Source organism: Pectinophora gossypiella, chromosome 15, assembly GCF_024362695.1.
Source record: "Pectinophora gossypiella chromosome 15, ilPecGoss1.1, whole genome shotgun sequence".
NCBI classification, from domain to species: Eukaryota; Metazoa; Arthropoda; class Insecta; order Lepidoptera; family Gelechiidae; genus Pectinophora; species Pectinophora gossypiella.
The window spans coordinates 12,305,446-12,329,624 of NC_065418.1; the positions used below are offsets into that span (position 1 = coordinate 12,305,446).

Consider the following 24,179-nt stretch of genomic DNA (forward strand, 5'->3'; position numbering starts at 1 on the left):
CTTTGGCGGCTCAATAACCCTGACACCAGAGTTGATGAAATGAGGTTGGGAATTCACCTCACAACCCACACGATATAAGAAAAGATAGACTCTTCATCCATGAGTGGCGGTGGAAGCTTGCACCCAGAAATATAGTCTGTCTGTTCGTAATTATCTATATAGGTAAAAACAATCCGAGTTTTACATTGATATGTTTTCTTTGTTATTTTCCCAGATCACAACGTCCTTGCTGCTTGAGTTCATTAAGATACACGACAGTGTCTCTTAAGACCTTTACAACGGTAAGTTTTACAACATTTTTATTACAACTAACTACATCGTATTAATTAATCAAATTCTCATTTGTTTTTTTTAGGTAATGAGTACAACTTACTCCTATTTTTCATTAATTACCACAGTGTATGACAAAAAGAAATAGATACCAGTTACCCTGTTTTGATTTTTTAACGTAGCGAATTTAGTGAGTACATTTAGTATAGTATGGAAAAATAAAACTCATTATCAAGCTCACGACTTTTATTTACTTAATCTAAGGCTTAAAATAAGTGGCCGTATTAATAACTAACTTAGATATACGTTCAACAATCAGCAAAATAAGTCTCACATAGGTTCTTATTTTTAAATTCTTCTAACAGTTTTGGATCTAATAGTTTATTCACAATATTTGCAACTCTACAATCTTGAGTAGCAGTTGCATGGTTTGATGCAATTTCAAATACCTTGACTGGTTTCGTACTGTATTTTGAAAGATTGTAGTCATGTTCTAGAGTATTTGCATTAGGATGAGGTATGCCTTTCATAAGAATCAATTCAGATTCTAATTTAAGCTCAGGCTTGTAATCTCTAGCTAATTGAATTCTTCTATACGCTGACTCAAGTACTGTCTTTATATATTCAGTCGTGTATGTGACTAAACCTCTTAGTTTCTTAACGCACACATCAACTTTGTCAGACCATTCCTCTAGAATATTAAGTTCTTTACTTAGTTCATCATTCTTGCTTCCAGTCATCAGTTCAAACATATGTTCAATAACAAATGTTTGAATTTCATTATCTGTTAAATTACCAATGTGAGCTTCTAACTGTACTTTCAGAGCATCGGGACTACTGTCCAGACAGTATACAACTCCAACTCGACCTGGAAATAAAAATAAATGCATCCGTTTCTTTAAATGTCTTTGAAAATTGTTTATAAAAAAAATAATTGAAATTTCAAATAATTAGAATAGAAAACAATATTTCGCATGACGGAAAAAAGTTATTTTGAATAAACGACAGGATACTTTTGCTGAAGATGTATTCAAAATGATTTACCTTCTTTCTCCAATAAAGCAGCTGTTTCCAAAGCCACGTTGACTCCAAAAGAGTAGCCAAGAAGATAAAACTTAGACTCAAATACAAAAGTTTTCTTGATATACTGAAAACGTTAAAATAATTATGATCATTTTAAATTAAACAATCTGTGGATCTATGAGCTTGAAGTAAATAACTTAGCAATTATTTTGAAGTGGGCTGACATGATAATAAAATAGATTGTATATATTCGCCAACTTGATTCGACGAGTACTTTATCTGAATAAGCTTGAAAGGAAGGTTGTAATAACTTCTGATTTCATATTCTTGTTGAAGTTATTGTTACTGAAGTGTTTGTATCTCTGCTAGCTTTAAAATACTGCATTAACAAATAAATGTGTATACCTTCAAGATACTGAGAGCCATATCTTGGATACTCTCTGTGATTAAATCCGGACCTAGCTGGAAAGTTATAGCTCTTATTTTAAGCCGCTCACATATTGGTTTAAAAATTTGATGATGTCCTTCAAATCCTGGGATCAACATAAGATGGGCAGCTTTTTCATCTAATTCTTGGGTCTGTAACATACAAAATTGTACTTAGGCTAATTGGGGTCATTTATAAATAAGTCTCATTTTTTTTAAATATTTTAGCAGAGGGAATATAGTTGTTAATAAATTATGTATTATATTTTCAATCACTACTTTAATTTCAAAGTTCAAATCTTGGCTCGATAGTAGTTTATCGAAACTATTAATAATATTTATATCCTGATCAACAATGCTGTCGATGTAGTAAGAATCATTAAACAATGCTATTATAATTCAGCAACATAAAAATAAAATAATCATATTTTGTTCATCATACCTCGTTATATTTATCTATAATTGTACGCATAGGTATCATAACATCAGTAGCCACGTATTCATCGGCTTCAACGAATGTATAGAATGCTCCTAGGCCACTGTCAACTTTGTTAATCTTCTTAGATGTCTCACATAGAGATTTAATGCTGAAATTTTTACAAATATATTATTCATAAAAAAATATTTTCAAGTATCACTGCAAATGGCCTATTCAAAATGATGGGCTATTTAGGTAGTGGTCTGATAACTTGCCATGCCTTAGAGTGTTATGCAGATACAAAACAAAAATAAGCAGGTTGTCTTAAATAATTACGAAGTAGGTATAACTTACCTGGCGATAGACAAAATCTTTAATTTTTCAACACTGAATTCAATTTTGTAAGTATCCTTAATTATTGATTTCAATTCCTCAATATTAACGTCACTGGTGATGAAATTATTTACTGTCAGTGTTTCATCAATCTCGATTATGTTTTTGACACCTGTTAAAGAAACAATATATTTATGTATATAAGACAGAGGATTGTTCTGAGGACAGAGGTATATTTCTACTTCGTGAACGAAGTAAATCTATTAAAATTTAAGTCAAACATTTTATAATCAACATACTTGTTCTTTAAAACTATTTTGTCATTGACATACTAACCCACAGATAAAATAAATAAAATTAATTCTAAAAATAAAATCCTACTATTTTTATATCCTAGTGACATGTAAGTATATGGAACTCCGTGGTCTTTGCAACGGAAAATAGGCGTGATCTTATATGTTTGTTTGTATATACATAAAATGACATGTTAAGTTATTAATCCAACTGCATAACATCATTTACAGTATTTTTTCTTCCATAACTGGGCATAGGCCAATTATTTACGAAACCATCCCCCACGGATAATGATAAAAATGGATGCGATTGACATTATCACCATTAATTTAAGAGTCATGCTCTTGTCGGTGTTGCATTATCCATGCTACTTTTTAGGGAAAATAGAGCACTGGTTTCCCCCTTGCCTTCCGCCCCGCAGTACTCTGTCAGACGCGAGTGGGATGGCGCCCAGAGTAGTTTATTTCAAAGCCTCACTAGGACTCCTGTCACCCGCCTCTGAATAGTACTGACAGTTACTGCTGCCCTCTGTCAGGTGAGCTGTGCTAAACTAAAACCGCCATTTGCTATGTACCTAGTTAAGTATCTTTAGTAACTAATTTTTATTATTTTAAAATAATAAGGTATAATTGAATTTGAACTATCTCTAGCTCTTAGTCGGGCAACCGGCATAAAAAAAAACTGAAATGAAAATGGCCGCCCAAATTGTACTGTATGTGTATGTGTTAGGTCTGATTATTAAAATTTAGTTTTATGCAATAAAATTTGATTTGATTTATAAGGAAAATTAGAACTTACCTAAACATCTGGAAACTTTTTCCAAAAATTCCAAATTTCTTTTCGTTTTTAAGTTGTATGTTATTACGCTGCCGTTTTTCTGTCTCAAACTTGTTTCTAATGCGTTAAGTACTGTTGCAATATTCTGTGGTTGTAAACTTGTATCATATTGATCTTGGGAAGTCAACTGTAATAAATTTTACTTTATAAATTAATAGATTTATAATGATGAGTTATAGTGATGAGTGATTGAGTTGAGTGAGTGATATAGATAACTAAAACGTTGAAATGTTGTTTTAACGTAGGTTTTGACTCAAAATACATGGTATCAAATAAGTAAGTAACTAAATTAAAGGATCGTTTTGATTGAGTATTGAATGTTATATGGAAAAATAGGATTGATAATTATATAGAAAATTGGGTTATTTTTTGCTTTGAAAATCGACTAGTCTCTCTAGTAGTCTACTGTAAGTGATTATAAAGGCTTGTCGTTACTCTCAATTTTTATCTGGATGTAGTAAAAGTGATTTTGAGATTTAGATGGCACCTTTTTGTCTAAAGCCCACATTAGATGACATATGACACGGACAGAGCTAAGTTATACCATCTTTCGGCCTATCATATTCCGACATAATATGTGTGTATGTATGCATACCTCGTCCAAGAGTTCGACTTTGAACGCCAACGCTGGCAGACCCACCCCGAGACGGGCTTGGCAGATTTTGTCAGACACCGACGCAACGTATTCATCAACAATGTTTTGTGATGACCTTGAGACGACCACAAAGGCACTAAAATAAATAATACACAATAATTAAGACGCAATGTCGCAAAAAGAACATATTCAAATAATTTTACTACTATAGCAAAGACTATGTAATTCCATTTGCTCCGATCCTTACATACTTACTTATCAATATTTTTATGTACGCTTAAAAACATAACAGTGAGTAACTAACATCAAACGAGTTTGATTTACTATTTGGGTGGTGAGACAGACTAGGGCTTCTAATGCAGAACTTAAAACTATTTACTAAGCAACTAAGTACCTATAATATGATGTATGTTATCTGTACTAATAGGTGCTATACAGAGCTGAGTTGGTATGCAGAAGGTAATCTCTATAAAAAACCTATTCAGAAAAGCTATAGGTACTCACGAAGGTACCGTAAGTTATTTGAAAATAACTTTTCGCCCATTCTGCTTCCTCACAATAATTGAAGAACGTAACGTCTAGACCGCCTCTGTAAAATATTCTTATGGCCGTCTGTTTCTATGTGAATATTCATCTACAGAAGCATGAGTAAAAACGCCCCCCTGCCAACAGGTTTCAGACATTTCTCATTCAAGGCGTCACTTATTAAGTTGGTATTTTTGTACCACGGCTATATACTTTAGGAATTTATTTTTTCGATCAACAATTTCGGTTATTTATAAAGGTAACACATTCGTAGCAAATTGATATTTGTTGTATTGCGGCTATTTCGAAATAGGTACGCGGAATTAACGCTTCTTATTTTAACAGACTTTTATGGCTACATTTCTTCAATGACTATTATAGATTGGATAGAGACGGCATTAACTACTTGGCCGGAGAAATGGGGAACCCTGAGGGCTGTCTATTGCTACGACTATTTTTTGAATACACATACACACACACATAAACAGCCTATATACGTCCCACTGCTGGGCACAGGCCTCCCCTCAGGGGGTACGGAGCATACTCCACCACGCTGCTCCAATGCGGGTTGGTGGAGGTGTTTTTACGGCTAATAGCCGGGACCAACGGCTTAACGTGCCCTCCGAAGCACGGAATCATCTTACTTTTTCGGACAATCAGGTGATTCAAGCCTGAAAAGTCCTTACCAAACAAAGGACAGTCTCACAAAGTGATTTCGACAATGTCCCCATCGGGAATCGAACCCGGACCTCCAGATCGTGAGCCTAACGCTCTAACCACTAGACCACGGAGGCTGTTATTTTGAATAATAGGTAGAAATTGGCCCCGATTTCCGCAGACACATCCTAATTTTATTTTAAGTTATGACCACCTGTCGGTCTTACAACATAGGTTCGACATTACCATAGTGAGAGTAACGGAAGCGCGACAACACTATATAGCTAACCATTGACATAAATAAAATAAAATCCAATTGGGAACTCCTTGTCGCCACTGCTCTCTAGTTGCATCTTTGCGCTGTATATAATTATGTTTAATTATCCTTACATATTTCTTTTCTATACCTTGGTCTAAAAGTGATTTTGAAACTTTTTAGACTTTAAGTACTTACCTCAGTTCAGGACAATTGTTCCTAGATAAAACATCAAGGTTTGCGACCACTTTCGTTACGCTTTCATATTTCTCAGCAAATTCTTGCTGTTTCAATGAGCTTTCAAGAAGTGAAGATGTTTCTTGAATAATGAATATGCCCTGTACTCGACCCATTTTCTCAGCGTCATTCAATAGTTGAACACAATTTTTATCCGAGTGCAATTTTTCCGTTGATATTTTTACTGAAGTGCCAAGTTTGCTCCACGATCTGTCGGAAAATCAAGTTGAAAGTTAATATCCGCATAAATTCTTGTAGCTGTGCATTTTGAACATGTCTTACGAAATGCGTCTTGGCGTTGTAGCCTGTTTTAGCTATTTGAAAAGGAATTATGCCATGAAATATGTTAAAACGTAACAATTCCATACTAGTAGGATTTTTGTATTATAGAAATTCATTGTACTCTATCTAACATCGTTAATTTTTGTCAACTCTTAACGTTTATTCCGTTTTCACAGGGTCCGCTTACGAAACAGGAAGATTTGTGAGGTCCTGTTTTTTACAGAACCAACTGTCTGTCTGATCTTCCAACTCACGAAGGGTAAACCAGCTCATTAGGTACCTACAGATTAGGTCACAAGCAAAGATATTTTTTGAGAATGCGGGTTTCCTCACGATGTTTTCCTTCACCGCTGAGCACGTGATAAAAATTTATGATCCAAAGAAATTTAGGCCCGCGCCGGGATTCGAACCTGTGACCTCAAAGTGTGACTTAAGCGTTCTTCCAAATGGGCTACCACTACTGTTATACTTACTTTCAAAACAATAAACAGACTAAACATAGGTACATCTCATAGCAGGGTACAGTTCGTCTCCCCTCTAAGGGTAGTTGTAGGAGCATCGTTCAAACAGATGCTCTGAGATGAACTAAGTACCCCTCACAGATGCTTTGTTACTTACTCCAATTTCAAATGTATGTATCCAGAAACTTGCTTGGATTTCAAGTGAAGTAGAAGTTTCCTCGCTCCTCGTCTGACTAAACGGTTTGCAAGTTCAATACCTAATTCGGTTTCATCGCAGACTACGATGTACGTTCCATTCGAAGAGAACGTCATTCTGAAACAAACGAAGACTAAAGGTAGGTACTGACTGGTGTTACGAGGCGTAATGTAATGTGTTACACAGCGAGCGTTCGTGCTGCCAGTACAGGGAAATAGGGCGCTCGTAGCGAGCATCAACACTAATTTTAAGCACATGACGCAACATTATCATGCTCGCTGCGAATGGTACAGTACGCCTCGTAACGCCGTACCTTACCCACCTTTAGATTATCTCTGAAATCCGTTAGTTAGTAGTTTCCAACTAGTCAAATCAATTACTTTTTACTATGCGTCAAAGCACGAAATAACTATGGAACTTGTATGAAAAAGCAAGCTATGACGTCATAGAAAAACGTGAGTAAATGTTGCACTTATTATAACATTTTTCTTTATTATAAATAAGTTAAATAGAAAAAAGAAAACGTTTTTTTTTATCACCTTCAGATCTGTCTTTATTTAGTAAGTAATCAAAATTTACCCTATTGTTTGGTAAGTATATTATGTGTTATAATCAAAAAGGTGTAAGGTGATTATATTATAATAATACTGACACATCAGGATGGAGAAGACCCTATTTCTTATAACAAGATTAATGATTAAATGATAAAAATGCACGGTATCAAATTCATAATGTTCCTCTTATTATTAAATTATTGTTGTAAAGTATTAATACATAGTGTTGCCCAACCAATAGGACACCAAATTACGTAGCGTTTATTACAACTGCATACATTTGGGTCCGAGTGAGATGGGGCTAAAAAACAAACAAGTATTAGTGTTACGTGTAAGTGTTGTTAACACATTCTTAGTGTTTTTTTTTCTATTTTTATCTCTTAAACATAACGTGCTATTGATGTACAGTCATGAACAATATCATGTACCCACTTTAGAACCGTGACGCACTATCATATTAATTGACGTTTAATGAGACTTAAAGTTTAATTTGTCAAAAAAGTTAATGTGACATGGTTTCAGTGCTCGTGACCGTACACGCCTATCTGTATAAGTTTTAAGTTTATCTCTTTCCCGGTCTGCTGGAAGAGATTTCTGTTAGAAATAAGAACCGTTTGTCTGTCTCGTGTAAATATAATTGTTTTTATATTCTGTTTTGTGTACAATAAACTGTTAAAGAAACAAATAAATAAACAAGAAATCCGTAATAAAGAAATGATAACTTGGTTTACTGTGATTATAGCTTACCTTGGAATAACGTTGAGACATTTAGTAGGGACTTCAGCGTCTTTTATCCTTATAAGGACTCTGCCCCTGTGTTTGTTTGCTGATAACAATCTGAAGGCTCTTGATACATCAGTAGTAGGGTAAACTATCCGACTAAGTGGCCTGACCGTACCGTTTACGATACCTTGGGCGATTATTATTTGGAGCATCTTAAAATACAAAAGAAAAAATATCAATAAAAATACAAAAGATAAACAAATACAACACTTCTCCAGAATCTTCAGAACCTCCAAAATAAGACAAAAAGAATCGTTCTAATTGAAATAAAAGTGTTCATACAAAGGAATATCCCGAATACCCACGCCTATCACATCCCACTCACTACTACGATCCTGATACACCAACTTCGCTTTCTCCACTCTCAAAGACTTTATACATGCCGGTAGATCGTATGCAAAATTATGCTACATTTAAGTTTAACATTAGTATGAATAAACATTATCTGAAATGTTTATGTTAGCTAATTGTTGCCTAATCCCTTGTCTTCCTTAAATTTAGCAACCACAACATCGTAGATGTGTTGATAACGTTCATAGTATAAGTTTTAATAGGTGTTATTGGCCTGATAATAACACATATTGATTTGATTTGATTTGATTTGATAAACATTGTTAATTATTTAAGATTTTTGCTAACAAGACAGTGTCAGGTTATCAAATTAAATTGTACTTATGGTGAAATAAAGAACATTTAAAAACAAAAAACTTGAGTACGTAGACGTTATATGAACCATGACAGGGATCTTTAGCGGCTCGATAAATAATAGATGGAATCCTGCCACCAGGGTCGATGAGGTCGGTTATTGAAAGAAAGAAACATTTATTACTTCCGGACACCACAGACACAGACAGACAGGTGCATTACATTTAACACAGGACAGAAACCACACGGAAATCGATATTGCTCTCACAACCCGCAAGAGACAAACAACATCAATAAAAATACGTAATTTAAGAACTCTTGAAATTCATTCCTTTAAATTGAAATGTAAGGACATACCTTCTTCTCATTCACGTTTTCCGGTTTGAATATAGTCGAAAAGTTAGCAGCTAAGTAGTTTCTTTCGCCTTCAACGTAAGACATTCCTATCGGTTTGTTCTGCTTCATGTCGTATTGGCTGATGTCCAAGAAGATACCACACACCGCTACACATTTCATCGCAGCCTGTTAAAATGCAAGGAAATCTCATGGTCATAGATACATACAATAAGACCCAGATTCACTCCCTCACGCTCATAAGGATAGTACCTACAACGTAACAAAAATGGCCGATACCACTGCTCGTCCATATTCATGCATGTCACAAACATAATTAAGGTGTATCATATTAAGAAGGTACAAGTGACGCCTTGCAAAGGCACGACATTATAAAAGAGGCGAAAGGGGGTGCCTTATTATAATTAGGTAACAAAAATATAGAGTCCTCCCCTCAATCAACCGGAGAGGTTATGGAGCATACTCCACCATGTTGTTTAGAATTTAGAAAAAACAGAACATTGAAAGGTGTCTTTTATAAAATTGACAAGACGAAGAAGGTTGATAGCTGAGTAAAAAAATAATAGAGTAGTGCTGATTTTGGAACACAATAGTAATTTTAAAGGCAAAGGTATTTTTTTTTGTTTTTACAGCACTTGACAGTGCTTAGGGAAAAACACAAAAAGAAAATTAAATCGAAAAAATATCTGAGTCGGACGGGATTTACCGGAACCAACGCTTGATAATAATAACTAATTGATCAATACATAAATCGAAAAATTTTAGATAGACAGGACGAGGACCCGGTCCCGGTTTGATAAAAGCTGCGGATTCAAGTCTCGTCCGAATCAAAAGTAATTTTATTAGAATTTGGCAGTTCTAAAGCTAGATCAATCTTAATCAATCAATTAAGTTCTAGACAATAAAATATATTTTATTTGATTTGATCAATCTCTCTCTTGCACTAATTTGTATGTCAGAATCGGAGCCATTGTTTCTAACGCGAAAATTTAAATAGTACTTAGAATCTTACGTAGGTAAAACAGAGAGAGTATACCTGAAGGGGTAGGCAGAGGCGTATAGCGTATACACTCACTCCTCAAGCAAGCCTATTGCCATTAACCGGGCAAATCTACAAAGAGTCAAACAAAGCAACTTTACCTCCCTAGAAGCTCCACTGGCGCAATTTATGACAAAATCACAACGTCGGCCCTTTGTGTTCAAAATAACCATATTACGGAAGTCGCCATTTATAGAACATCCGATATTTCTGGCTGTAACAAAAGAAAAATGTTTAAAACGGATTGCAAAAAAAAAGGAACATTGCAAATGGAATACAAAAATATACCATATTCGAGACCCTATTTTAAAAATGTGAGCAAATTAAACTTACCATCAATTTGCGGAAACAATTTCAATAAGAATTGCTTCTTGTGTGGATTACTGACGGAGGTATATATTGTGCAACCCAGGGCAAGACAGATGGAGATAATAGCTTGACCAAGAGCACCCGCTCCACCGTTTACGAAAACTGACTGCCCTTTTAACAACTGTCCTTTAACAACCTAAAAATTAATATTAAAAATTATAATAAAACTGTTTAAAAAAGAATTCTTTTTTAATTATAAAAATCAGGACCGGTCAAACGTTAAGGATAGGTAAGCGGACTTTGTGAAAAACGGGATAACGCTAGGGAGATGATGGTTATAAGAAAAAGAAACAACCGGTAATGAAGGACACAGTAAAAGTACAAGCACAGTAAATACTTACTAGACAGTAAAATGCGTGAGCATAAGGTAGAGGTACAGTAGCCGCTTCTTCTAGACTCCAATGTTCAGGCACAGGCCAAAGTAAATGTGGGTCAGCCTTTACAGTGCTACCAAGAGCTCCACCAGGCACAACACCCATTACTCTGTCACCACTGAAAAAGTGTTAACAATTTTAAAAGTGCTTAAAAACAACTTATATGAAACTGACATACTGTTTGGCATTGTTGTTGGTTGAGACATCAACGAAGATGATAAACCTTTAAATATAATAACAAATAAAAAAGACAAAACACTTTTTTATTAGGTGGTAATTATATAAAACTGCTAGACAAAATCTTAGGTACACAGTTTTAGACACATTGACGCATCATCGTGCTGAAATGTAACAGATTTATATTATCTCTTCGGAAAAACTGCAAACAGTTGCAAACATAATACTCTTTTTCTTAAACTTATTTTTTTTTCTAAATTATTGAGATATATTATTTTCTTGACTTACTTTGTGTCTAATCCACTGAAATCCATTCCAAAATCACACGTTGAATCGTGTACTATACCAACAGCTTTTTGGGAATCTCTAATGGATGGTCCAGCGTAGCAGATCTGAAAGACCAATCAATCTATAAAATCACAAGCTAAACTTTGACCCAGAGAATTGTTAACCTCGCAATAATTAATCTTTAATAAAAAAGTCCCCAACCTTCCGAGTCATCACCATTTAGTGTAAATAAAATATGATAGAGACTATGCAAAATATATCTTACCTGAACCAAATTGTTGTTAGCCGGGATAGCAGGTGTTTCAGCCCATTTCAGGCTATCCGTGTCACCAGGCACTGCATTGACTAGTTTAATGTTTTGGACTATTGCAGAACCAGAATGTGGCAAATAATAATAACTTCCCCATTGGTCCTGTCGAAGAAAAAAATGTTTAATAACACTGCACAAAAATGACGTATTTGATAAAAAAGGGGGTCAATGGAAAATTATGTTACCTTGTGAAATACATTGAAAGTCAAGTTTTTCTGTAGTTGCTGTTTAAATACAGGATTTTCTTTGTCAAAAGTAGGTGCACAATAATCGTCTATTAGGAACAAGCTGATTTTGTTCGGATGCTCTTTTCTCAGTTTTTTTACTATACCTGCAAAGGGTTAAAAATTTCATTTACAAATACTTTTGACTGATCTGTGTATTTTTGGCTGAAGATGGTAGTGGTGAAAGGTGTAGTTATAATAATAATGAATTAAATGATGATAATAAATAAAAATGATGGAGATTAACAGGTAGTGACTATTATGAAACGGTCACACACAGTACATGCAGAATCTGAGTACTTAGAAAATCGAGATGTCCCACACAAACTGGAACGCTCAGCAACACTACGTATCAAGTTTATTAATTACGTTCATTACAATTTATAGTGATTTATCGTTGGGAAATTATTAAAAAGACAATATAACGAAATTTACCAAATAATCCACAATGCGGTTGCCTCTCGGATATTAATACAACACGTTTTGTCTTCTGTAGTTCACTTTGTACGATAGGGATCCAAGCAAACTTTTCATCAGAAACAATTGAAATACATGTTACATCGTTATTTGAACCCGTCTTTTTCAAAAGCAAAAGATTTTTGCTTTGTACAGACATTGAGGACACTACAGTGAAGACGCCGTTCTTAAAAGTATGTATATTTTCAACGAAAGCCATAATAAATGCATTTTTACGAATCTTATTAAGGATATTATTCGTCACCTGGAATTATTAATGTTTTGTTATGTATTGTACATACAAAGTAATATATAAAACATGTCACATTGATAATATTTAAATAATTGTGTGAAATTCACCTTTTCATTAAATGTGTCTTGAATAACAACTACAGAAGATTTTTCGATAGCTTGATTTACTTTTTCAATATCGACAGTGTTCACTTTAATATTTATATTAGCAATATTATCAGCTACTCGTTCAAGAACATAAGATAAAACTGAGTTTGTTTTAGTAACAACTTCTGTTACATTTATTACTTCATCATGTGCATTATCGGCAATTATTTGTAGATTTATTTGAAGGGCTGTTTCAATCTAAAAAAAAAACATTTCTTAAAATAAACTTTATTGAGCGCAACGGACGCTAGGACAACACAGACATAAGGACAACATATTGAGAAAGATGTCATAGTCTCAATATAAGCTAAATAAATAACCAAGCTACATTGAAAACAAGTACGTCACTACAATTTGTATCCTTATAATTATTTATGACTGTCACGCTGTGGCCCATTCAATGCAAACTCTATTTTACTTACATTAACTTAATAAGAAGACAAGAAACTGCCATCATTAATACTTACGTAAACATTATACACAAATTATCATTGAACTGTTCATACGCACGCATATAATAAGGTATTCAAATTGCTTACTTACATTTACTTTGCCAGTAATTGAATGCGGTACAAATGATATAGATTCTAAAACATCTGGTTCTTGCTTTTGTATTGGTTTATCTTCAAAAATGATGTTTCTGAATTCTACACCAGCACACCTGTAAGGAACAAAAAGTAAATAGATTTCAATCAATCAATCAATCAATAATACTTTATTGCACAACAACATATACAAAGGACATAAACATACGAATAAAACATAAGCACAATAGGCGGCCTTATTGCTAAACAGCAATTTCTGCCAGGCAACCTTAGGATGAAAGGAGATTATTCATTGGAGCACGGGCTGGTGCAATTAACATAATAATGATACATAACAAAAAAAAATATATGAATAATAAATAATATAAGTATACTTATCTAAAGAAATAATATAAAAAATACAATATATATATATATACACATACACACATATATACACGCATACATAAACATACATATAAATAGCCTATACAATATAATACATATAAAGAGAAAAAGAAAACCACTTCCAAGTTATGCCTGCAGGAAAAGCGCCTTCACTCTACTACTACTACTACTACTGCACTACTGATTTATTACTGCACTTTGAAACCACTCTAATTTATTTTCATTTATTTACTCTCGTTTATTATTACTACCTTTCTATTGGTACGTATAAATTATATATTCAAAATATTACCTGGTAACTTCATAAATACTGTACAACTGGGCATCGTAGTAATCTTCATAATTATTTTCAGTTACTTTCTTAAAATCGTCTATACTGATAGTTATTTTTTTGATGATCTTAGGTTTAGTAACACCATCGTAATCTCTTGATAATATATTCAGTTGTATTAAAGCGTCAAGGAACGTAATCCAGTTGTCGTTCCATTTAATCTGCGCTTGTGTACGTCTGAAGTTCGTTTTGATGACAGACTGGAACTCACCCCTGACATAAGACAAAAAAAGAAGAAGAAGGTTACTGAGAAGTTTTATTATAGTTATGAATAAAAATATTTGTTTAAAGGTATTCTTCTGTAGAACTGCAATACGTAAGCTTATAGTTCTAAGGGATTTGTACCCATTTGATGCAGTCTGTTTCTAAAATGTTATGTTCGAAATCGGAGTTTGCAAGTCTAGAGTGAAAAAGGCGTTCGTCAGTCAGTTATTATCACCAGGTGGAATTGAGTTCAACTGGAAACCTATAGTTATATAAATAAAAACTTACTTGTAGGTTAATCCTTTAGCATGTAAATGTTTGTACACATCATCAGATGTGAGATTAACATCTTCATCATTTTGTTCCACATCTTTCAGAGGTATAAATTTAGGCTTCACAATTTCAGAAACATAGCCGTTTGCTAAGGTTATCCCATATTGGCTGACCTTGAAACAATGATCGTGTTAAATTTTAAATTAGACTTAGTATGTTACTTAATGATTTTATATTTTATGAAGACAATTAAAATATTACCTCAAAGTAATCGTTTCCTTTACTAATATTAATATTAATCTTAAATGCCTCTTCTGGTTGAATTATTGCTTCGCCATGAAATTGTACTTCTCTGAAAACCACAGACAGTTCTTTGTAGTTGACTCCCATATACATGGCTAATGTTTCCCAAACTAAGAACAACATTGCAGATTCAGGAAAAACGTTGTTCCCTGAAAACGTAAGTATGTCAAAATACCAAAATATACATGTAAAATATTTCTATTTACCTTAAGTAGTAAATAATGGTCATTAATTTTATATTTTCTTTGTGCTTACCTTCTCTTATATATTCAGAAATGTATTTGTATTCATCGTCGTGCACTGACATGACTAACTCACGAGTGGCGGTTGTTATTTTATCGTTATTGTGAACAACCACTTCAGGCCTAGAAAAATAAGAGAGTCTATAATATTCCCGTAAAAACATTACCTAATAATATACAATGTTACATAGTAATCAACATTATAGGCTGTTAGTGACATTTTCCGTCGAAGAATTCATGAAAATTTTTGTGTTTTTCTGTTCCATACTTTTGCGACGGAAAAGTCCACTTGATATGTACTCGGAATCATAGTTTGAATAATCACTGAAAGTTTTCGTCATGTTGTCACTTACTTCACCCTGTATATAAAGAGGATAATTCTAATAAATAAACTTACCACTCCTCACTGTGTTCCCAATCAACGTAATGAGAAAGCATCTGTGTTTCGGTTGCCACAGGATATTCAATTTTTGGGTACAATGCATCCATTTGGAAATTATAGCCTTCTTGGTAAAGCCTGAAAGTAAACATTTCCACTTAGACAGATTTAAAAAATATATTGTATACATGCTTTGATATTATATATATAAAAAAAACAAAACAACCATCTTAGACAGAATGGTGTAAAAGGTACATGTTAAAAATATCCTCAGGTAACTTACTTTCCAAATGCTTCAAATAGGAATTTTATTTGTTCCGTTGTTCCTCTTCTTGTCAATGGTATGTGGGTACACTCCGGATGAGACCTTTTCAGAATCGCTTGGAGCAAACCGTGAGGAGCCACTTCTACGACAACCGCATTGTCTGGTATAAGCTTTGATGCCTCTTCAAAGTATACTGGACTCTATTGGAAAATTGTGATAGGAGCATGAGATTTATCAACAGCAGCATCGTTATAAGCTTCCATATCTGTACATAATATATGTCTTCTTACCATCAGATTGTTAGTGTGATAATCTGCCGAAGAATATTTTGCTAACGGCTCATCCCATTTATCTTGCGGCACAGATGTACAAATCCATTTTTCACTTCTTAATTTCGGCTTCTTAATAATAGCCCCTAAGCGCTGTTTGAAGGCGGGACCTGAAACAATATGCCTAGGTACATAATTAAGTATTTTCCTTGTTTGTAATTATTCTAGCGTATTTATATCAAAAAAGGTTAAAACATTGACACAAACAATAATAACATTTTCTTACCAGCATGAGCGATATATCTGGAATGGAATGGAATATTGGCACTTGGCACTTCCCTAGCAAAGATTCCTTTGGCCGTCAATTCAGCAACGAATTCTTTCAATACATCAGCTGGTCCCGATAACGTGGCAGATTCACTGCTATTATGACATGCTACGTCGATTTCTGGTGGACAGAGCGGGAAAATCTGAAAAAGTAATGGTTTAAGTACAGGCGAATAAATATTAGACTCAGTCAGTCATTGGGTTAAATTTCATAATCGTCTAATTGGAACATAAAAAACATTTTTTCAAAGAAAACATGGATATAAAAATTAAAGGTAATGATAAAAAAATCTACAAGTGAAAAAATAAGCTAATAAATTTAGGGTCCCATATACTTAGAAGTGAAAAAATAAACTTACATCTTTGTAGCCCATTCCCACAGCAGCCATAGCGCCTTTGACGAAAGAAGTTTCAACGGACACGATGCCGCGACTGTATGCCGCGAGGATCATATCTTCAGTAGTGAAGCAATCGTCAAAATATGCACATCCCATTTCTCCTTGACTGTGACCTAACAAGGTGTACTTTACGTTAAACTCATATATTTTCTTCTAAAATATATTTATGGTTTTACTACCGTGTTTTATCTTACCAATGACATAGTCAGGTACAATCCCGAGTTCTTTTAAGACGTCAGTAAGACCTATTTGTACTGCGGATATACCAATAAAGCAGTTGAGAATGTTATCGAAGATAGTTTTGTCAGGTTCAGTAAGCACTCGGATCAAGTCAACACCCAAAGGTTTAAGAGCTGTATGGCACCTGTAATATATTAAGGTATCATACATTGTTGGAAGAAATTATGAAATTGTAAGGATCTTGATAAGTAAGATTACTTACTTATAAATAGCACCTGCAAATGCTGGTATCCTCATTAGGTCAGCTGCCATGCCTGGCCACTGAGATCCCATACCACTGAACACTAACCATAACGGGCGTTTCAACCCGGGGTAGTGTTCTGCGCTATCCTTAAGACTTATTGTTTCATTGTTTTCATTTGTATCTGTAAAACGATGAATAGTTTATTTTCACAGTTCAATTATGTCTTTTGAGTTACATAACCATGTTAATGTGTGTAAATTATACAAGTAAGTATTATGTAAAATCTTACCAAGTATAGTATAACCTCTGCACGTGTGTCCAGGTGTGTCAATTTTGTAAATGTTATGCATCATGCCAATGACCTCAGGGTCTATAGGTTGACTCTTTAAAATGTTTATAATTTTTTCAACGCAAGCTTCTTGCCTGCCTGATATTAAAACTAGCCGTGGAATGTTACTTTTGTACTTTGAAGTATCCTAAAATAGTTTTGTAAATTGATTAAATACGTATCAATATCAGTCATTATATTTAAAAGAATATTTTGTACCTTTGGTTTAAAATGTCCTTTTAATAGGACGTGACAGTTTGTGCCATTTATTGAAAAGTTGTTGACAGCTGTATAACCTCTCCCAAAAGATGCATTATCTTGAACCACTTCAAGTTTTCTATTTTTCAAAGCAGGGACGTCTACAGGCTCAGAATAATGTAAGTTGCCTGGTAGTTTGCCCTCATGGTATGCTAGACAGACCTGCAAACAACAAATAAAAAATGTATTTTATGTGGAAGGAAAATAGGTAGATTATTCTTACACATTGGTTATATTATAAAGTACCTTCGTGAGAGCGCATAACCCCGATGCAGGTTCGCTATTTCCCATGTTTGATTTAACACTTCCAATTTTAACTGGTCTGTCATTGACAAATGTATTACTAATAGCTATAAGTTCATTAGTATCTGATTCTGCTATGGCTGTAAATAGAAGAGATTTAATTATTATGAATTCTTTTTTTTAATTGATATCTTAGTTTAAAATAATAGCGTTATTACCTGATCCATCGGCTTCAACGTATTCGACTTCTTTTGGTGAAACATCGATTTCAGAATAAAACTTTTTGAACAAATGTTCCAAATCCTGTGATCGGCGTAGAGGTAGAAATTGAGCATCTTCTTTTAAGCCATAAGTAACTTGTGCATAATATACTTCTGCGTATACTCTGTAAAATAACAGAATTAAAATAATGTGCCCATTGCAGTCTAATTGAAGTGGATAGAATTCGAATGTTTTGATTTATGAATTACGAATTTCGCGTAAAGTCCAATCATCGTGATTTGAAAATATTATTGATGGTTGGGCCGAACCGAATCCAGTCTAATTAGACGCAAATGTTTTCGCACCGAAATATCAAACAATACAATTACAATATTACAGATTATAGCAAGCTGCTAAAGATAAATTTATTAGGTCGAAGAACATTAGATATTTCATAAATATACCTTCTAGCGTCTTTAGCTTTCTGTAGAAAGAGACAAGTGATAGCTTCAGATCTAACTGGTCCATCGCCGTGCTTATCAAAACACTTCGTTCTTCCGTCTTTGCTCACCAGGCCACTCCTAATAAACACCAATAATTATTATCAAAATCAGTAGATTTACTTAGATTTATAGATAAAATTTAGCTGTTGTACGTATATAAACATTTATAAATAAGATGGATTTTTTAGAATACGCACTATTTATATGCTACTTTGGGGGAGGCCTATGCCCAGCAGTGGGCGTCATACGGCTGATGATGATATGCTACTTTTAAGCTATTACAAATATACAATTTTCAAAATATAATGCGAAATCTCCTAATATAAATGTAAATTATAACTGTTTAAATAATAAAGAATGTAAAACAACCAAATTTCTAGGACTAATGAATGACAAATCTTGCTACTGGAAGGCACATATTAACAAAGTTTGTGGTAAAGTAAATAGTTATGTATATATGTTAAGTAGGCTTCGTAAAGTATCCTCAATTCAAACAGTTCTTACTGCATACCATAGTTATGTTAGCTCCACTCTCGGGTATGGATTATTGCTTTGGGGAAACAGCACAGACTTCAATAAGGCATTCGTAGCCCAAAAAACATGTATAAGAGCTATGTGTGGTGCTGTTCCCGACGAACCTTGTAAACCTTTATTTATAAAACTAGGCATTCTGACGCTTCCATCTATGTACATCTATGAGCTTGCCAATTTTGTTAAAACACATACCTAGAGAAATATTTAAAACTTCGAGAGAAACACATAATCGAAATCTTAGAAATCCTAGCAAACTTGTTTATGAAATAGTACCTAGAACAGCTGTGTTTTATAAAAATTGTTACTCAGTATGTGTGAGGACGTACAATGCCCTCCCCAGCCATTTAAGAGAACTACCTTTAAAACATTTCCGAAAGAGAAGGTTTTTTATTCTTTGAACGAGTTATTGCATCCTAATAATGTTATGTAAATTTGATGTAAATATAACTAAGTAAGATTAAGTTAATAATATAATAATTACCTATTGTACGTCAGAATAAGAATATGCCTGAATGTGCTGAACCACAATATTTACTTACTTCAATATATATGACCACATTTACTACAATAAATTTCATTTCATTTCACAATAGATATACGGATCAACTCATTTTGTTCACACAATAATTTATGACAATAGCAGCTCTTGATTTAAAAAGCATAACATAAAGCTCCTTTTTCTTTCGCTGCATTTAGGTAAAAACAACACAAACACATAAAATGAAATACCTTCTCCAATCAAAAAAATAAAAAAATCATTTATTTCAGACATGATGGTCCATATTACATTAATTAATTACACACAAAAAACAAAAAATAATAAATAAAATTAAGTTAAATTAAAATCAAATGCGTAACATCGAGGCAAGCCCAATAATCTGGCAGCAATGCCTCTCTTCTTTTACCAAAAATAACCACCAGAAACGGTTTCTATTAAAATATCGTCACTGGAAAGGCAAAATTACATAAGAGCCAAAATATCCTAAAATAGCAGTCCATTTTAGAAGTATTGCTAGATATAGAAAATGAAAAACCGTGTAATCTTACGTTGACGTCATATAAATTGAATAAATTGGTATAAATTATGATAAAAAAACGACAAAGCTACTTTAAACGGCTTTTTCTTGAAATTCCATTTTGGCGCTTACGTATTTTTGCCTTTTCAGTGACGATATAATTTAAAGTACGTACTTTCTCAAATTCAATCCCAAGTGAGGTTCAAAGCACAAATTGCAGCCACCTATAACGGCTGCCTCACATTCTCCTTTGGTCATAGCATTGTATGCATGCTCGAGGCATACCATTGAACTGGCGCAAGCACAGTCCAGGGTATACGAAGGACCTTTGGCATCAATCCAGTAGGATATTCGATTGGAGAACATACTTTTACCGCATCTGGAATCAAGAAATTTGTTGTTACGGAAATAAATATCATGTGACTGGGCCCTAACCTTAATTCAATTTGAGAATTAACCTTTTTTTTGACGTGGCTTGTAATAGATTTTGCGTTAACTACTTGGCCAGTGAGAATTCATCATAAGGTAAAATTATACTACCGCTTCGGTGATTTTAAAAATGAATATTATGACACTTAATTATGCATGAAATTGTGTCCAAATAAAATTTCAGAAAGCACAGAATATTAATTTTAATCATCTAAATTTGGTATAAAACTATAACTTACCCACTCAAAACAAAGCCTTTCTGTTTATAAGAGCTAAACATGGCGACATTACTGGTATCACTGTATGAGGACCCAACAAATACACCAACTTTCTTGCCTTTATATGCGAGAGGGTTGATACCTACAGAGAAAAAAATATATTTATTGCCAGAAAGTGTAGTAAAATAATTGGCCTTAACAAGTTTATAATTGCTAATTACGTCGATTAAATGGTTTAGTAATTCTAATTCACTTAGTGACCATTTAAGAAAAAAATAGCAAATCAGTAATAAAAAAATAAAGACGCCTAGTGTACAGTTGTTAGTATAAATTGACCCTTGCTTAGTTTAACATAGCTAATTATGTTATTTAGAAATTCTAATTCGTATGTGTGGTAAGTAAATGCATGTTACTCAATAAAATAAAGACATTAATTTATACATTAGTTTTGACGTGTGTCCCGCTTATCAAGTTTCGCCATAGAATAAGGAATAATACTACGTATAAATCGGCAACTCTCCGCTCCCCACCAGCGGCTGAGCTAGGTTTACCTCACCCCCTTCATCTTACTTTAGTCTTCAATCGTATGGGTGTCAGATGTCCCAGACACAGATGAGCGTGTACGATAACGTCAATAAGTAGTGTCTATGTAAAACGAGGTGTTTTGTACGAATTTTTCGGGTAGGATTAAATAGCTGTACAGTCATGAGCAATATCATATATCTACACACATTAGAACCCTGTCGCATTATTATATTTGACTTTTAATGAGACTTACGGTTTAATTTGTCAACAAATTAATGTGGCATGGTTTCAAAGTGACCGTACTTTATTGTCAATAATGACATGCAATCAAAATGTAATGTGTTAAAACGGCCACCATAGCGTGCTGCTACTTTAGTGGTGAAAAACAGTTGGGAAGATTGTATGTTCGAAAAGAGTCTAATAGCAGTGCTATTGTCCGAAAAATAAGTTCTGGACAAACTTATCAGCACGTTATGAAACAGGTAATTTTTGTGTAAATGTCAAGAGGACAACAACAAGAAACTTGAGGAAGTACCTACACAAAATGACATAATTTATTATTAAACATACATTATTATATACGACGACGAGTGGGACCTTGTTGAGTGAGGTGATGTCTTTGTGAAAAAGCGCGAAAAATGCACGCAACAAACCCACAATAGAATTCCACTAACCTGAATCATACATGGCTTGATACGCCTGTTCCAACAGCATTCTGCTCATAGGCTCCATGGACAAAGCATGACTGTATGTGACTCTGAAGAACTGGGCATCGAATTTTTTCACGCCATCGACTTTTCCAAAATGCTTCGGAGCCTCAGGGTGGTGGAAATTCAGGTCGGTTTCTGTCACCATGTCCACCTGACAAGGGTTTCATATACAATTTTATTTATATCAAAAGAAAACAAGGGTAAAAAATTGCAAGAACAAAATTGTAAAAGTGGATGCAAACATTGCGAGGCATGCACTTATGACATAGCAAGATGTGCAGCGTACAGCATGAGAAGCACATGCCTATGCCTTATGTATCCACATTATCATCTTTGTCCTTGCAAGTATTTACAAAAATATAATAATATAATAATTATTACATTATTATATTATATATTATTATAATAATATAAAAATTATTACAATAATATAATAATTATTATAGTATTTGGTATATGGTAATGCTAAACACGTTTAGCTGCTTCTCTTCTAAACGCATTCTTTATGTTTTGAATGTCAGTTAGATAGTATTATATGATCTGTGGTTAGATTAAATCTTCTACTCTCTGGTTCCATATTGCTAAAAGCCAAGAATTGGGTCGTGTACTAGGTTCAAGATAAATTATGAAATTCTGATTACTAAATAAAGACAGTATTAAAACCAACGAAAAACATTTTTTTTTATTTAACTTCTTTATGAATTTTAATCACGAAAAACGTAAAAATAAGTCGGACATTTTATCACGTTTTTTATGACGTCACAATGTGCTGTTTCATACAAATTCCATAGTAATTTGGTGTTTTGACGTTTAGTAAAGAGTAACTGATTTGACTATTTGGAAACTAGCCTATTAATAAATAAAAAAATCAATTTTGCATGGCCATCATGATTCATTTTAAACAGATACAAAAATACTAAATACCGTTTAAAGGTAAAATATGCTTTTTGCGGGATACAAAACCTCTTATTGACTATTTCTTGACAAGCTCTTACCCTCCAGAGACACATAAAATATGGCCCATTAAATGGGACCGTAAAAATTCTGAAGATATAAAGTAAAACCGACAGTACGGACACATTTTAAAGTTTAGAAAAACTGCTATGAAGCGAGATTTAACGATTTTCCCCTTCGTTGATAGTTGAAAGTTTCCCAAGAGTCCATTAATTTTGGAGCCGTGATCAGGATAATCTTGAAAGAAACTTGAAAAATCTTAATTACAGAAGTTAGCAGGAAACTATACCTGGTTGAATAGATTTTCCGCAAACTGCGTTGTATTTTTTGAACTTGGGAAAACTCCTGATATTCCACTTATGACCACTTCTTCTCCGGGTGGGGGCCTCGGTGTGGTCCCACATCTGGGTTTATCCTGGCCCCCTAATTCTTGAGGGGTCGGAGCCATTGTTTAAGACAATTTTGTTAGATTATTACTTAACAAAGTAGTTCCTACAAGTGCACTCTCCGACCAGCCTATTCAAACAAACAAGCGGCCGGTAAAAATAACTCATTTAATAATAACAAATTTAGGGTTGCACGACCTAATACAAAAACCTTTTATGTATTGTCGTATTCCTAGTTTTTGTTTTATATTAACAGATATTTATATTAATGGGAATTCAATACCAATTGTAGCTGCAAGTTCCTCTAACGTTGCTTTATCTATCTTGATACCTATTACACGAATAAAGCTAGTTAACACTACTCTCTATCGTAGTGGCACAATTTGTGCTGGAATCAACTTGCAGTCACTTTTGGTAACTAGTCTCTAAATCTTGGACAAAATTAAGATTTCTGAGGGACAATAATGAGATTCGGCTGAGATTCAGCGCTCCCCATTTGTTCGGCCAAGTAGTGTAATGTCAGGTCAAACAAAAGGTCATGTCGGTAGTGAAATTGATAACCGACTACATCAACCCTAGTGGCATTCAACAAAATATTGCTGTCATATAATTTATGCTTTTATGTTTGTAAGTTTTTTATGTTATTTATAATCTTATGTTTCGTTTTTGATCATTCATTGTTTATTTTGTCTATTAGTTTATTATAATTGTTTTATCGTCACACAGCGCATTAGATTACACTGTA

General features: G+C 33.8%; 1 protein-coding gene across 1 annotated transcript; it reads right to left on the reverse strand.

The window, feature by feature from the left end:
- Nucleotides 1–498: 498 nt before the first annotated feature.
- On the reverse strand, nucleotides 499–23,557 carry LOC126373270 (fatty acid synthase-like). The gene is made up of 40 exons (XM_050019334.1): nucleotides 23,338–23,557; nucleotides 22,059–22,245; nucleotides 20,881–21,001; nucleotides 20,388–20,591; nucleotides 18,624–18,740; nucleotides 18,177–18,343; nucleotides 17,962–18,098; nucleotides 17,677–17,877; nucleotides 17,419–17,605; nucleotides 17,148–17,310; nucleotides 16,900–17,069; nucleotides 16,667–16,818; nucleotides 16,267–16,450; nucleotides 16,002–16,150; nucleotides 15,730–15,911; nucleotides 15,465–15,584; nucleotides 15,081–15,190; nucleotides 14,784–14,974; nucleotides 14,538–14,695; nucleotides 14,007–14,258; nucleotides 13,326–13,443; nucleotides 12,744–12,980; nucleotides 12,363–12,648; nucleotides 11,889–12,034; nucleotides 11,659–11,805; nucleotides 11,394–11,497; nucleotides 10,896–11,046; nucleotides 10,519–10,690; nucleotides 10,287–10,399; nucleotides 9,150–9,314; nucleotides 8,112–8,299; nucleotides 6,772–6,927; nucleotides 5,833–6,081; nucleotides 4,197–4,332; nucleotides 3,563–3,728; nucleotides 2,492–2,642; nucleotides 2,162–2,306; nucleotides 1,699–1,872; nucleotides 1,315–1,417; nucleotides 499–1,138 (listed from the first exon to the last, which is right to left on the reverse strand). The coding sequence occupies exons 1-40, from the start codon at nucleotides 23,494–23,496 to the stop codon at nucleotides 579–581; spliced, it is 6,978 nt and encodes a 2,325-aa protein (XP_049875291.1). The 5' UTR covers nucleotides 23,497–23,557; the 3' UTR covers nucleotides 499–578.
- Between the last annotated feature and the right edge of the window lie 622 nt (nucleotides 23,558–24,179).

Bases quoted from the DNA above. Each gene is read 5' to 3' on its own strand.
- LOC126373270 (XM_050019334.1), bottom strand. From the start codon at position 23,496: ATGGCTCCGACCCCTCAAGAATTAGGGGGCCAGGATAAACCCAGATGT. The intron at 18,099-18,176 runs GTAATAACGCTA...TTCTATTTACAG, and splicing joins CGTTGAAGCCGATGGATCAG to CCATAGCAGAATCAGATACT. The intron at 12,649-12,743 runs GTGAATTTCACA...TAATAATTCCAG, and splicing joins AAGACACATTTAATGAAAAG to GTGACGAATAATATCCTTAA.